The 13193-nt window shown below is 44.1% G+C and overlaps 2 protein-coding genes across 3 annotated transcripts in view; one reads left to right on the top strand and one right to left on the bottom strand.

Annotated features, from left to right (window-relative positions):
* Positions 1-1299, bottom strand: part of KCTD9 (potassium channel tetramerization domain containing 9) — a 29546-nt gene extending 28247 nt beyond the window's left edge. Inside the window, exon 1 of the mRNA XM_025395214.1 lies at positions 1036-1299. Within this exon, the coding sequence (XP_025250999.1) occupies positions 1036-1083 (48 nt within the window). The 5' untranslated portion in view covers positions 1084-1299. The remainder of the gene's footprint in view (positions 1-1035) is intronic.
* An 82-nt stretch (positions 1300-1381) lies between these two features.
* The window catches only part of CDCA2 (cell division cycle associated 2), a 50593-nt gene continuing 38781 nt past the window's right edge, over positions 1382-13193 (top strand). For both annotated transcript variants that reach the window (XM_025393880.1, XM_025393879.1), the window contains exons 1-7: positions 1382-2297; positions 3065-3125; positions 3212-3382; positions 4867-5021; positions 8993-9143; positions 10966-11162; positions 12581-12665. In XM_025393880.1, the coding sequence (XP_025249665.1) occupies positions 3065-3125; positions 3212-3382; positions 4867-5021; positions 8993-9143; positions 10966-11162; positions 12581-12665 (820 nt within the window). In that variant the 5' untranslated portion in view covers positions 1382-2297. The remainder of the gene's footprint in view (positions 2298-3064; positions 3126-3211; positions 3383-4866; positions 5022-8992; positions 9144-10965; positions 11163-12580; positions 12666-13193) is intronic.

The following is a 13193-nucleotide window of genomic DNA, read 5'->3' on the forward strand; positions in this document are numbered from 1 at the left end:
TACACTGAATAATGGGAAAGCCATTTTTAATGCCACTGGACAATTTCACTATTTAAAAATTTACAGTGTTTCCCGAATGTGCAGGCATCAGAGTATTTTGGCAACTAACACAGTGAAACCCATCTACCTTTACCTTAGACTCGTAAAGGCTGAGTTACTTCTGGGTGTCATTTAGCAACGCAGTAAATGTCTGCCTTGAACAGTCAAAATTTCCCAAAGTAGCAGAACAACTTTCATGGGTGGGGCAAAAGGCTGGGAAGGAAGAGAATTCGTTTTGGCTTGCTCCAGCGCTGGAAGAACACTTAGCACCACACCCTCCGCAAAGGCCTACCTAACACAGCAAAGGCGACTGTCAAATCGATCCCTTTTGGGTCTGCTGTCCCCGTCCTCTAGGGAATCAAAATAAGGCAAAATAATAAAACGAGTACAGAGAAGTTTGGCGGCGTCGGGGAGTGGGGGCTTGAGGCATCTCAGAGAGAAGGGCAAAAATCAACAAGAAAATGCCCCCATTTTTAAAATCCTGTCTTCGACCTCGGATGGGAGATTTTGTTTATCCACGGGCAGTTTACTTCTGTCTCCCTGACCCAGCTCCACAGGCTCTGGTGCTCGCCGCCACTTTCCGAGCAGATCATTACTCAGCACGGGAGCCGGCGCGCCTCCTCCCGCAGGCGGGAGCGGGGTCTCGGGGACAGGCGGGAAGAGGCGCGACCGCCCGGGCGCCCAGGTGACCGCGGCCCTCTCCGCTCCCCAGTCCCCGCGCCCCCCGCACCGCGCATCCGGGAGCCCCGGAGCCCCCGGCCCGACCCGCGCCGGCCCCCAGGCAGCTGAGGCGCCGAAGGGCAGGCTCGGGGACAGGGGTCCTGAGGGTCGGGAGGAGGCCGCGGGGACCCTGTGCTGTCCCCGGGCGCCCCCAGCCCGCGCACGCCCACCTCCCAGCCCCTCTGCCCAACTTCACGGCTGCCCCGCCAGCCGGGTCCGCACCGTCCACCCTCGCCCCGACCCACGGCCCGCCGCGCCCACTCACGCCCCCGTTACCTTTCCGTTCTTGGGGCTGCCGTTCAGGAACAGGGTCACCCGCCTCATCGCGCTGCCCCCGCTGGGTCCTGAGTGAGCCGCCACCCTCCCACCTGGTCCTCCTCCCACCTTTTTCTCCTCCCGCCCTTCCCCTCCCTCCACCCACTCGGATTCGCCTCCCTTCGCCACCTTCCTGCCCTTGGGGACACACCACACACACGCACTCTGTCCCACACCCAGGGCTCGGCCGGTCCTCCTTCCCACCCCGCCCCTAGGCTCCTCAGCCTGCCTGGGGCCCTTCCCCCACCTCTCCGAGACTGACATTCAGCCTACCAACCAACCCGCGTCACCGGCCAGGGTCCAGCCAATCAGCACCCAGTATCGGGCGGGCCCTGGCTAACCTAGCCGGGATGGAGGGAGGGAAGAGACGCTGAAGGCTAGTAGACGGGAAGGGGCATCAGCCAATCAGAGAGGCTCCTGGAGCCGGACGGCGACTTACAGCGTTACTGAGCAGGCGCACACTCAAGTCTAGGTAGCGCTCATCTGCATACGAGGGCGGGGTCTACGGAAAGGAGGTGGAGCGCTGAAAGGGACCCAAGCACCAGTCAGCCCCTCCTCCCGCGTTAGCCCCGCCCACAAGCCGGCCCAGCGAGGAAACGGCTGCGGTAGGGACGGAGTGATTGGGTAAGAGCCAGCTCTTCGCTCTGTTAGGATTGGTTGAGTGAGTCTTTTCGAAGTTTGCAGCATCCAATAGAAAGGTGGGAGGCGGAGTTAAAGCGCTAACAGAAGCGTTACTCCGCGAGACTCTCCCGGCAAGTAGTCCCCGCGGTCACAGGTCAGTAGTAGGTGTCTGTGGTCGGCGGGTTGACTGCAGCTCGCGGTGGCCTCACTCCGAGCCCAGGAAGTCACTCCTGTGCCGAGGAAAGAGGCCTGGGAGCGCTCGGAGTGTGCGCAGACCGGAGAAAGGGGCGGTGGCGGAGTGATTCGTAGAATAAGTTCGGCATCGAGGGGCGGGGCCGGGAATTTGAATCGGGCGGCGGGCGGAGGAGGCGGCCGGGCAGAGCGAAAGACAGGGACTGCGCGGGGTGTGAGTCCGAGTCGGCCTCAGGGACCTTGGACTCCTTGTTCGGAGAGCGGTTCCCGGCTACGGGTGCTTTGCCAGCAGAGCCCTTCCGGACAGAGGAGCCGGGGTCTGGAAGCAGCGACCAACGCGACGCTCGCCTGCCTCGGGGCTTTGGGAATAAGCCTATCTGCCTGGCGGGCCTTCAGGTGCGGCGTGAGAGGTAGGATTGCAGCCGCGCTGCCATGGAGCTGCTTCTCCGGGGCGTTTTTATGGCATTTGTTCGGTTTACCCTGCAGCACAGAGTTAGTACTCCTCTCAGGAGCTGCTCTGGGTGACCAGGGGTGCATCCGGACCTGCTGAGACAATTTCTGGAAATGGACGGAGCTGCGTCTTGAGAGGGGTACCCTTATGATTCAGGTCTTCGCTTCGGTTGAAAAGCCATGGCTTATTCTTTGGGGTCTGCTTTGGTGCCTGAACAGCAGTTTCCTCCATTTCTTTCTGTTTAATTTGGCCTTAAAAGTACGCGCTTTGAGTAGAAGAATGGTTAGCACAGGCTGGGAAGGGTATTGGGGCTGAGTGGGAGGGAAGTGGAGATGGTTAACAGGCACAAAAACATAGAATGAATAAGATCTAGTATTTGCTAGCACAACAGGGTGACGATCCATAATTTAATTGTGCATTTAAAAATAACAAAGTGTAATTGGATTGTTTTTAACAGAAAGGATAAATATTTGAGATGATGGCTACCTCATTTACTTTGATTTGATTATTACGACTTGCATGCCTGTATCAAAATATTTCACGTAGCCCATAAATAGATACATCTACTGTATACCCACAGAAATTAAAATAAAAAATGGAACCTGCGACGTGTGTTTCTATGCCAGTATGGACTGTATTACAATTCAGTCTTGAATGAGGTTTGTGATCGAATCACATTCGTCTTGCTGGTGGGGTTATTTTTCATTGTTTCTCTTCACCTCTTAGATGGATGCCAATTCAAAAGACAAGCCCCCTGAAACCAAGGAGTCTGCAATGAATAATGCTGGTATGTGATGATCTGCTGCCTCCTTGTGAAGTTGAAGGTTTAGACAGAGAGTTGTCCTCACCCCTACAATATGTCGTGCGTTTCAGGAAATGCGTCTTTCATTTTGGGAACTGGGAAGATTATGACTCCTCAGAAGCATGCCGAATTACCTCCTAATCCTTGCACACCAGATACTTTTAAATCACCTTTGAACTTTTCCACAGTAACCGTAGAGCAATTGGGAATTACACCTGAAAGCTTTGTTAGGAACTCTACAGGTAAGAAAAGTTGTCATTCTATTGTAATGCTTTTCAAGTTTAAACATAACTTTAATGTAATTCAGCTTTATTTGTTTATATGTACTGTCATATTATTTTAGGTCCTAAATTGCCTACTCTGCACACTCGCTTCTTCAGGGAGACTTCTGTGCTCGTACATGGCTCATTTAGCATAGCAGGGATGACAGAATTGCAAGGCACCTAGCATGATAATGTTCTGAAGTCAGAGTCGTGCTTAATGCCAGTACTAGAAAAAAATGTGTGTGAGTCACTTTTTGACCCGTCACATGGGATGCAGGAGTGTGTTTGATATGAATAGTAATAATACATTTTGTTTTCATTTGTGGCAAAAATAAGAGAAAGTTTAAGAGCAATTAAGAAAATATAATACTGAAAGATCAGGATGTACCTCCTTTAACAAACAGGGCTGGACACAGTGGCTCATGCTTGTAATCCCAGCACTTTGGGAGGCCGAGGCAGGCAGATAACCGGAGGTCAAGAGTTCAAGACCAGCCTGACCAACATAGAGAAATCTTGTCTCTACTAAAAATACAAAATTAGTGGGGCGTGGTGGCGCATGCCTGTATTCCTAGCTACTCAGGAGTTTGAGGCAGGAGAATCGCTTGAACCTGGGAGGCGGAGGTTACTGTGCGCTGAGATCCCACCATTGCACTCCAGCCTGGGCAACAAGAGTGAAACTCTGTCTCAAAAAAAAAAAAAAAAAAACAGAAGATTGATTCCAGCTAATGTCCTTCAAGCAGTAGAAATGAAGTTTACCAGTGAAGTCTGACTTAGATGGAAAAGAAGGAAATACTATATGAGAATGGAATTGGATCAGAGAATAGGTTTTAGAGTTGGAGGATAATGGAAGTCTTGAACATCACAGGGCACTAGACCAGGTAATACATAAGACAAGGTACAAGTGGCATGCCACCCTAACTTGCATTCTCAAGAACATGACTCTTAGACTTTTAAAAAGCCGGATTCATTTTGTGTGCTTAGGCATATGTCCAAAATTCAGGATAGTACCAATGGTAGGTATCAGAAAGAAACCAATCATCTTGAAGAATTAAGAACCTGGGACTGCCTGTACCTAGGTGGAGATCTTACCTTTCAGTTGTTGGGGATAAAACTGACTTATTTAGAAAAAGAAAAATCCTGAGTCAAAAGCAAAAGCCATCTGTGTGTAGGAAATATGAAACGAAAATGAAAACTTAAAACGTGTTCATGTATTTATTCCACAACTTTTAATAACTGTTCTATGTACCAGGCACTGTTTTAGAAGCATAGACTAAGTCAGCAGACAAAACAGATTCCTCTTCCACTGACTCTGTATGAACGACTCTGCCAGTAACTCTCTACTGAGCTTTCTGTAGCACATGTTTATCATGTTTTCTCTCTCAGGCTGGTACATCACGCGTATTGGACGTGGTTACTGATGATTGCCTTGTTTTGTTCCAATTTGTAAGAGAGTTTCATTACAGGAAAGTCATCATCCTACCTTAAAAAGTCCAGACGACGTTCTGCAGTCGGTGCTCGGGGCTCTCCTGAAACAAACCATCTGATTCGTTTCATCGCTCGGCAGCAAAATATAAAGAATGCTAGGAAATCTCCTTTGGCACAAGATTCTCCTACCCAGGTATGATTTTCTTCTGAGTTCTGTTGTGAATTCTGTTATGAAGCTTTTGTGCTGTCTTTACACCTTCTAGTGCATCTGCTCTGTTTCAAACCTGGAGAGAGATTTTCTCTGTGTTTTAGAGAACATGCAGTTAGCGGCTGGCCGCGGTGGCTCACGCCTATAATCCCAGTACTCTGGGAGGCAGAGAGAGGCAGATAACTTGAGGTCAGGAGTTCGAGACCAGCCTGGCCAACATGGTGAAACCCCGTCTCTACTAAAAATACGAAAATTAGCCGGGTGTGGTGGCAGGTGCCTGTAATTCCAGCTACTTGGGAGGCTGAGGCACGAGAATTGCTTGAACCTGGGAGGCAGAGGTTGCACTGAGCCAAGATTATGCCACTGTATTTCAGTCTGGGCGACAGAGTGAGACTGTCTCAAAAAAAAAAAAAAAAACAATGCAGATAGCATAAATGATGCTGTTGACCATGAGTAATTTTTCTTTGTTTTGTTTTAGAGACGATCTTAGTCGCCCAGGCTAGAGTGCAGTGGTACAATCATAGCTCACTGTAGCAATGAGCTCCTGGGCTTAAGGAATCCTCCCACTTTAGCTTTCCAAGTAGCTGGAACTATAGGCATGTGCCACAGCAATGGGCTAATTAAAAAAATTTTTTTTTGTAGACATGGGGCCTCACTGTGTTGCCCAGGCTTGTTTTGAACTCCTGACCTTAAGCACTCGCTATCAAAGTGCTGGGGTTACAGGTGTGTGCCACAGTGCCCAACCCAAACAAGGGTATTTTAAGAGTTGTGAGACCCTGGATAGAAATAGCTTTCTAGAGGAGCTTTCTATTTTATTTCACAATTTTTTTTTTTCTAGTTAAGATCTAGTTTTCTATGAGGTGAGGCACTATTACCTTTTTAAGAGCTTATCTCTAAGTTTCTAATTTTTTCATGACTACTGTGTGTTGATGTATAGGGGCAAGAGTCTCCAGGGACAAAATGTATTTGGGACAGCCTTGTGGAGAGGAGCAGCTTATTTACCTGCTGATGGGGGTGTATTTAACTATTTTTTCAAATTTTTATTTAAATAATACATGCCCCTAAAAAGTCAGATACAGTCTTGTGCTACATAGTGACATGTTGCTCAATGAAGGACTAAATATACAATGGTGGTCTCATAAGATAATAATGGAGCTGAAAAATTTCTAAGGCCTGGTGATGTGGCTCACGTAACATTGTAAAACAATGCATTGCTCACGTGTTTGTGGTGATGCTGGTGCAAAGAGTTCTACACTGCTGCCAGTTATCTACAAAAGGTTATCTACAATACATAATACTTGATAGTGATAATGAATGACTGTTCCTGGTTTATGTATTTACCATAGACTTTGTATCATTAATTTAAAGTGTATTCCTTCTCTGATTTAAAAAAAAAAAAAGGACCTTAATGTAGTACGTGTGTCATGCTGGCAGCAGCCTCACACGTTCTCCCTAATCCATTGGCTATCCCACAGAGCAGTCAAGGAGAGGTACTAATTTAAAGTAGAAACCGAATCATTCACCCAGCTGCTCAAAATCTTCCCATGGCCTCCTGCGATCCCTTGAATTAAACCCATACCCCTTCCTGATGCCTTTGTATGCCCACTCTGGTCTCTCCCCATCTCCTTCCACTCAAAGGGCATGCTGGCCTTTCTGCCCCATTCTGTTTCCAGTTGGGGCCTTAGCCCTTGTTCTTGGAGAGTACCTCCCTCCTGTGACAACTTCCCTTAGACCACTTTCTCATTGTTTTGCCTTCAACTCAGATTTTACTAAAGATAGAGGTCTGTCCTGATTCTAGCTAAACCAGCACTTTTAGGGACTCAGCCACATTACTGATTTTTCTTCTCAATAGTACCTCTTGTACCTGTAACTACATTTATATGTTTTCAGAATTTCACTCTAGACAGTAATTTCCCTGGCCGGATATGGTGGCTCACACTGTAATCCCAGCACTTTGAGGAGCAAAGGAGGGAGGATCATTTGAAGCCAGGAGTTTGAGACCAGCCTGGGCAATATGACAAAACTCTGTCTCTACAAAAAAATTTTTTTAATTAGCTGGGTGTGGTGGCACATGCCTGTAGTCCAAGCTATTTGAGAGGCTGAAGTTGGAGGATCGTTTGAGCCCAAGACACCGAGGCTGCATTGAGCTGTGATTATGCCACTGCACTCCAGCCTGGCTGATAGAGCAAGACCCTGTCTCAAAAAAAATAAAGTAATTTTTCCTAGATCCCAAGCCCCTCGAACAGTTTGTGGTGCATGGAAGGAAGGTTGTTGACTAACCGACACAATTCCTAAGACAAAAACCTCAAAAAAGCAGTGCATTTTAAATGTTTCATTTGCTTTATATGTAAACATTGTTCTCCTTCTCCAGTAGAAAATAGAGAAAAAACTATTTTGACTAGAGACACTTACCATTTTTTTAAGGTAGCATTTCAAAGGTGCTGCATGTTCCTAGGATATTAAACCTGCCCCTACCATGTTCAAATATGAGTACAGAAAAAGCATGTTCAAAGTAAACTGTATGAATTTGAGATCATCTTTTCCCTATTGTTCTATTAGATGAGTTGAGCACAAGCCTTTTATGAATATTATTGCTGTTTATGTCATGAACGTTTATGTCATCAAGCATATTTCAATGTAAAATGTTTTCTTATTATATAATAGAGAATTTGCTTTATATTTAACCGGGAAGAGAATCAAGTGTGTGAACACATCACCATCAAACCTGGCTTCACGATATGAACTGCTTTTTCTCCCTATGATATATATATTTTTTCTGAGACCAAGTTTTATTCTGTTGCCCAGCCTGAAGTACAGTGGCGTGATCTCGACTCATTGCAACCTCTACCTCCCAGGTTCAAGTGATTCTTCCACCTCAGCCTCCCACATAGCTGGGATTACAGGCACGCACCACCATGCCTGGTTAATTTTTGTATTTTTAGTAGAGACGGGGTTTCACCATGTTAGCCAGACTGGTCTCGAACTCCTGACCTCAAGTGATCCTCCCACCTTGGCCTCCCAAAATGCTGGAATTACATGCATGAGCCACCGTGCCCGGCCTACTGTGTATGATATCTTAAAGGGAGGTAATTTTTACTTCACTTTTTGCCCATTAGTATAATTTTTAAAAATTGCCACAAACTTTGTGTCGGTGGAAATGTTAGTAGTGCAAGTAATAAAAAAAAATTTAGAGAGAGAGCTTCATTTGTAATTTATTTTTTATGTAAACGGAACTCTCAATTTTTATATTACTTGCCTTTATCTGGCACTTCTATCCCTACTAGTATAGATTTCATTTTATCAGTCTCTGGCTGGAACCCTGCTAATGGGGTTTCCATAGAGCTTCTGTGCTTATACCGTCTAACTTTGTATTTTAAGAGAATGGCTGGCTTTCAACCCTACGAAGTAAATATCCTCCAGGTCCCATACAATCAGGAAAATTAACTGGGAAGAGCCAAAAAAGAGAGCAAGGCAAATGTGGTATCTGAGTATGTATGGAACTTCTGTATCTTGTTCTGGCCCCTGGGCTGGAGGGCATGTGTAGAGCGGTGCTGAGTAGAAAGAGCTTGGACTGAAGTAGGTATGCTGAGACTTACCTGTGACACAGGCACCATGCAGATGGCTTCCTTTGGATACATCCAGCACAACATTTGGTAAAAATTGCAAACAGGTTCCTCCTGTCCCTTTTTGTTGCACCATCCCAGAGCGCAATGTTTTCTTGGCACCCTCCATCTGCTCTTAGGCTGGCCTCTCAACATTTTTGTGCTAAACTTCTTTATTCAAACTGAAAATGTGTAGTTCCAGGGTAAAGAAGCTCTGCCACACTAACTCCTTACCTCTGATCTTCAAAAAGCGTATGTGTACTGTATTTAATTTTGGATTCAAAGGCTGTAGGCCTAGAATATAGAAAGTATGAATTGATTATAATACTTCTTATGTATTTTGTACTTTCACAGGGCAGCCCTGCACTGTATCGAAATGTTAACTCTTTAAGAGAGCGAATATCGGCCTTCCAGTCAGCTTTTCACTCCATAAAGGAAAACGAGAAAATGACCGACTGTCCAGAATTCTCAGAGACAGGAAGAGAGTCCGAGATGACAGACCTGAGTGAGTAGAGATAATTCGTTCAGTTTTGACTTCAGTATTTCTAAAGACAAGCTTCTGAGATATGAAATGATTTAGTGTGAAACCATTCTTTTCAGAACACAGTTATATTTATGAAATGAGACTAACATTAAAAATTTGGGGCATTTCACACAAAAATATGGATTTCTGGTTTCTCTTGGAAAAAAAAATCTGGCATCAGGCATTCCTAATCCTACATTTCCACATGGTTGCAATTAAATTTTAAGTTTTAAAATGTCAGAGATAATTAGCTCATTTCACCTTTACTTTAGAGCTTTTGGCAATTTTGAGTTTACAAATCTTGATTTTTACAGTATTATTATTAAGCTTGGCAAGCATTTAATACATGAAATAAATTCATATAAATTTTATATGAGTACCAAACACCCAACCTTGATGTTAAAAACAAATATATCCAGCCAGGCGCAGTGGCTCATGCCTGTAATTCCAGCACTTTGGGAGGCTGAGGAGGGAGGATCACTTGGGGTCAGGAATTCGAGACCAGCCTGGCCAACATGGTGAAACCCTGTCTCTACTAAAAATACAAAAATTAAGCAGGCGTGGTGGCACATGCCTGTAATCCTGGCTACTGGGGAGGCTGAGGCAGGAGAATTGCTTGAACCCGGGAGGCAGAGGTTGCGGTGATCCCAGATGGTGCCATTGCACTCTAGCCTGGGCAAAGAAGTGAGACTCACTTTCAAAAAAAACAAAAAACAAAAAAAAAAACACACACACACACAAGTATATCCAATCTGATAATCTGCTATGTTCTTTAACTCTTAGATTGTAATTTATTTGGTTGTTTTCAGGGTTTTTTTTTTTTTTCCTCCAATCACCAAGCATTTCAGACACCAGAATGTGACAAAATCTTGGTCTTACTGTAATCATTATAACCATTCTCTGGTACTTTACACGCTAAGGTTCCAAATGAGTTTGTTTTGAATTCTTGAACCATCTTTAAGTGCAATTTCAACACCACCCATGAGGATTGCTCTGTTAGCCCAAGACAAGTCCCCCTCATCTGTCTCTAGAGTGCATGACCCATTCAGATGTACCAATTTATATTTGTAGTTTGTGACTCACTTATTGTTTCAGTTTTTTCCTGGGTCTTAAAATTTATTTACATCATTGTAATTCTGCAGACAATTCCTTTTTTTTAAGCTAGAAAAAACTGAGGCACATTGTGATTGTCTGTTTCATAAAGTCATACAGAGTATTAGAACATAACCACATCTTTTAAAATAACAGGTGTCGTCATACATTTAAAAAGTGTAAGGTACCATATTAGACATGCAAAAGTATTTTAGTATATCTTATCTTTTCAATAGGCATGTTTTCTTTCCTTTCAGTTAGATTTATTGTTTTGGAATAAAAAAGTGTGCTAGATTTTTCTTTTCATTGATAATTTAGACTCAAGCACTAGATTTTACTAAAATTATTATGATGCACAATAGCCGGGCATGGTGGCTCATGCCTGTAATCCCAGCACTTTGGGAGGCTGAAGTGGGTGGATCACCTGAGGTCAGGAGTTCAGACCAGCCTGACCAACGTGGTGAAACCCTGTCTGTACTAAATATACAAAGATTACCCGGGCATGGTGGCGTGAGCCTGTAATCCCAGCTACTCAGGAGACAGAGGCAGGAGAATCACTTGAACCCAGGAGGTGGAGGTTGCAGTGAGCTGATCCAGCCTGGGTGACAAGAGTGAAACTCCGTCTCAAAAAAAAAAAAAAAAAAAGAAATATATATTATATATATGAAAACATTTATGCCTGTGTTGTTTTGCTTTTGTTTTGTGTTTATAGCCAGAAAGGAAGGTCTCAACCTGTGCCAGCAGTCTGGGTTCCCTGCAGTGTTGTCCTCCAAACGTCGGAGAATATCCTATCAGAGAGACTCTGATGAAAATCTAACAGATGCTAAAGGAAAAGTAACTGGTCTCCAGATACTCAATATTGATACAGACAGAGCATGTGCAGTTGAAACTTCTGCAGATCTTTCTGAGGTAATTCACTTACTTTACGCATAGGAAAATGAAGTTTTGGTTTTCTGCATAGGCAGTTTTAACGCTGTCAGTGCCATTCTTCAATTTTAGTACCTTGTTCTGCCCTGCAGTAGCTGGGGCGGGGGGGGGGGGGTGTGTGTGTGTGTGTCCTACCTGTTAATTTTGTGGTTGTTGGTGTTTATCACTTATTAGAGACAGTTTGGATAGCGATCTCACTTTTGACTACTAACCTTACAAAGAGAATAAGCCCTGGGGTCTTCTGTGTGTGAGGTATTCTAGAGGGTGATACTCTAAGAAGGGAGGAAGTTGCAGTCCTGCCCTCACGCAGTATTTTTTCTACTGGGGAGCAGGGTATAAGCAGATGCCTTCAATGGAGCTGGTTGGTGGATCAGGTGGAGATTCTATGTGGGGTGTACTCCACAGGCCTGGGAGTCTTGCACTTATGCCCGTCCCTGACTGCTTTCCTTCTGATGGAAATCAGGGTGCCATTCAGCAATTTCTCCTTTGCTCTGCTCACTTCTTTCAAGTAGCTGTAGGGATTTTTGTGGCTTACAACTACTTAAACCCTGTCAAGACAATCAAAAGGTGATATTAGGAGAAAAGTAATACTACTGATGATCAGCTGACCCGTGTGCACGTGTGAACAGGGAGCTGGTCTTTCCTGACGGGCTTTTCTTGCTTCATGCTCCTAGTTCTGGTTTGACACACTAGCTTCTCATGTCCTTTGTGAGAGGAGACACCTAACACCATTACAGTTGGAACTCTTTCTGCACCTTCTCTATCACTTAGATCCAGTGCTCGTCCTATTCGTTTTACATGGACTGGCAGAACAAAGATTTGATAGTTATTAGAGATTCTTCAGGCTCCAGTGGGTTTCCTTTGTATTTCAGTCACCTGTAATCTCAGCTCCCTCCACCCTGTTCAGGTTGATGTGAAATCCCCACCGAACAGAAGCAAGAGTAATTGTTTGTTATCAGAACTTTGATTAATTGTTTGAACATACATCATGATTCAGATATTATTTCTGAATTAATGTGGCTGTGTTTTCTATCCTAGCCTTTAATGTTTTTCATATCCCAGTTATTGATTTCATTTAGCATTTGATAATTATATAAACTTTATTTTGAGAATTTTCTCTAAACAATTGCAGATAATACAACTCTCTAGGCTATAACAACAAAAATATGTCCTTTAAACTTTTCCTGGGGAATTGAAAGTTGATTTGTCAGATGTTTAGGATGCAGTTAGTATGGATACTTCATTGTTAGATCCTGTACACTTTGAGTTTATGAGATAATGAAGGTGACTGATTGAACATCAGATTTCCAGGTAATCCATAATGTTTACTCAAATCTTTAAAAAGACATTAGTAGTACTGTAATTAATAAAATGTAATACTCTTTCCATTTTTCCCCAAGAAATCGTCTAAATGTGGTTCAATACAGTCTGGAGTTTTAGTTGAAGAGTCTCTTCCCCTTTCAGAGCTCACAGAGACTTCAAATGGTAAGTAATCTTTTCTTAGTACATGGCCAGTTTCCCGATTCATAGACATTTATGGTTAGTGTACCTGTTTGCTAAAATTTGGGGGAAATGAAATTGCTTCCTACTTTTTAGGAGCTCATGGCCTAGTAGAGATGCTTCCGAATTCTTTTTATATGAGAGATATTCTCTTTTTTAAGCTACCTTCAATAAGAATTAGTGAAGTATTTCCAAACTCATGGAATTTAGTATAAAGAGGTAGCACCTATGAACATATTAACAAGTATTCTTTGTTAGAGAAACCCTACTTGTAATCATTTTATTTGTTTTTAAGCATGTAAAAAGAGTTTTACCAGAATGTAAAAATCATTCTTTCTCAAAATCAGTATGTTTGTACTGAGTGAAGTGAACATTACTAGCAAGGGTTTAGCTTGACTTTTTTTTTTTTTTTTTTTTTTTTTTTTTGGGTGTGTCTCCGTTTCCCCCCCCCGGGCCGGCGGTGGTGGGGTGGCAGCGCGTTCGCTGCGGCCGACCCCCGGGGCGCCGCCGGCT

The sequence above is a fragment of the Theropithecus gelada genome, chromosome 8 (assembly GCF_003255815.1).
Source record: "Theropithecus gelada isolate Dixy chromosome 8, Tgel_1.0, whole genome shotgun sequence".
Lineage (NCBI taxonomy): Eukaryota > Metazoa > Chordata > Mammalia > Primates > Cercopithecidae > Theropithecus > Theropithecus gelada.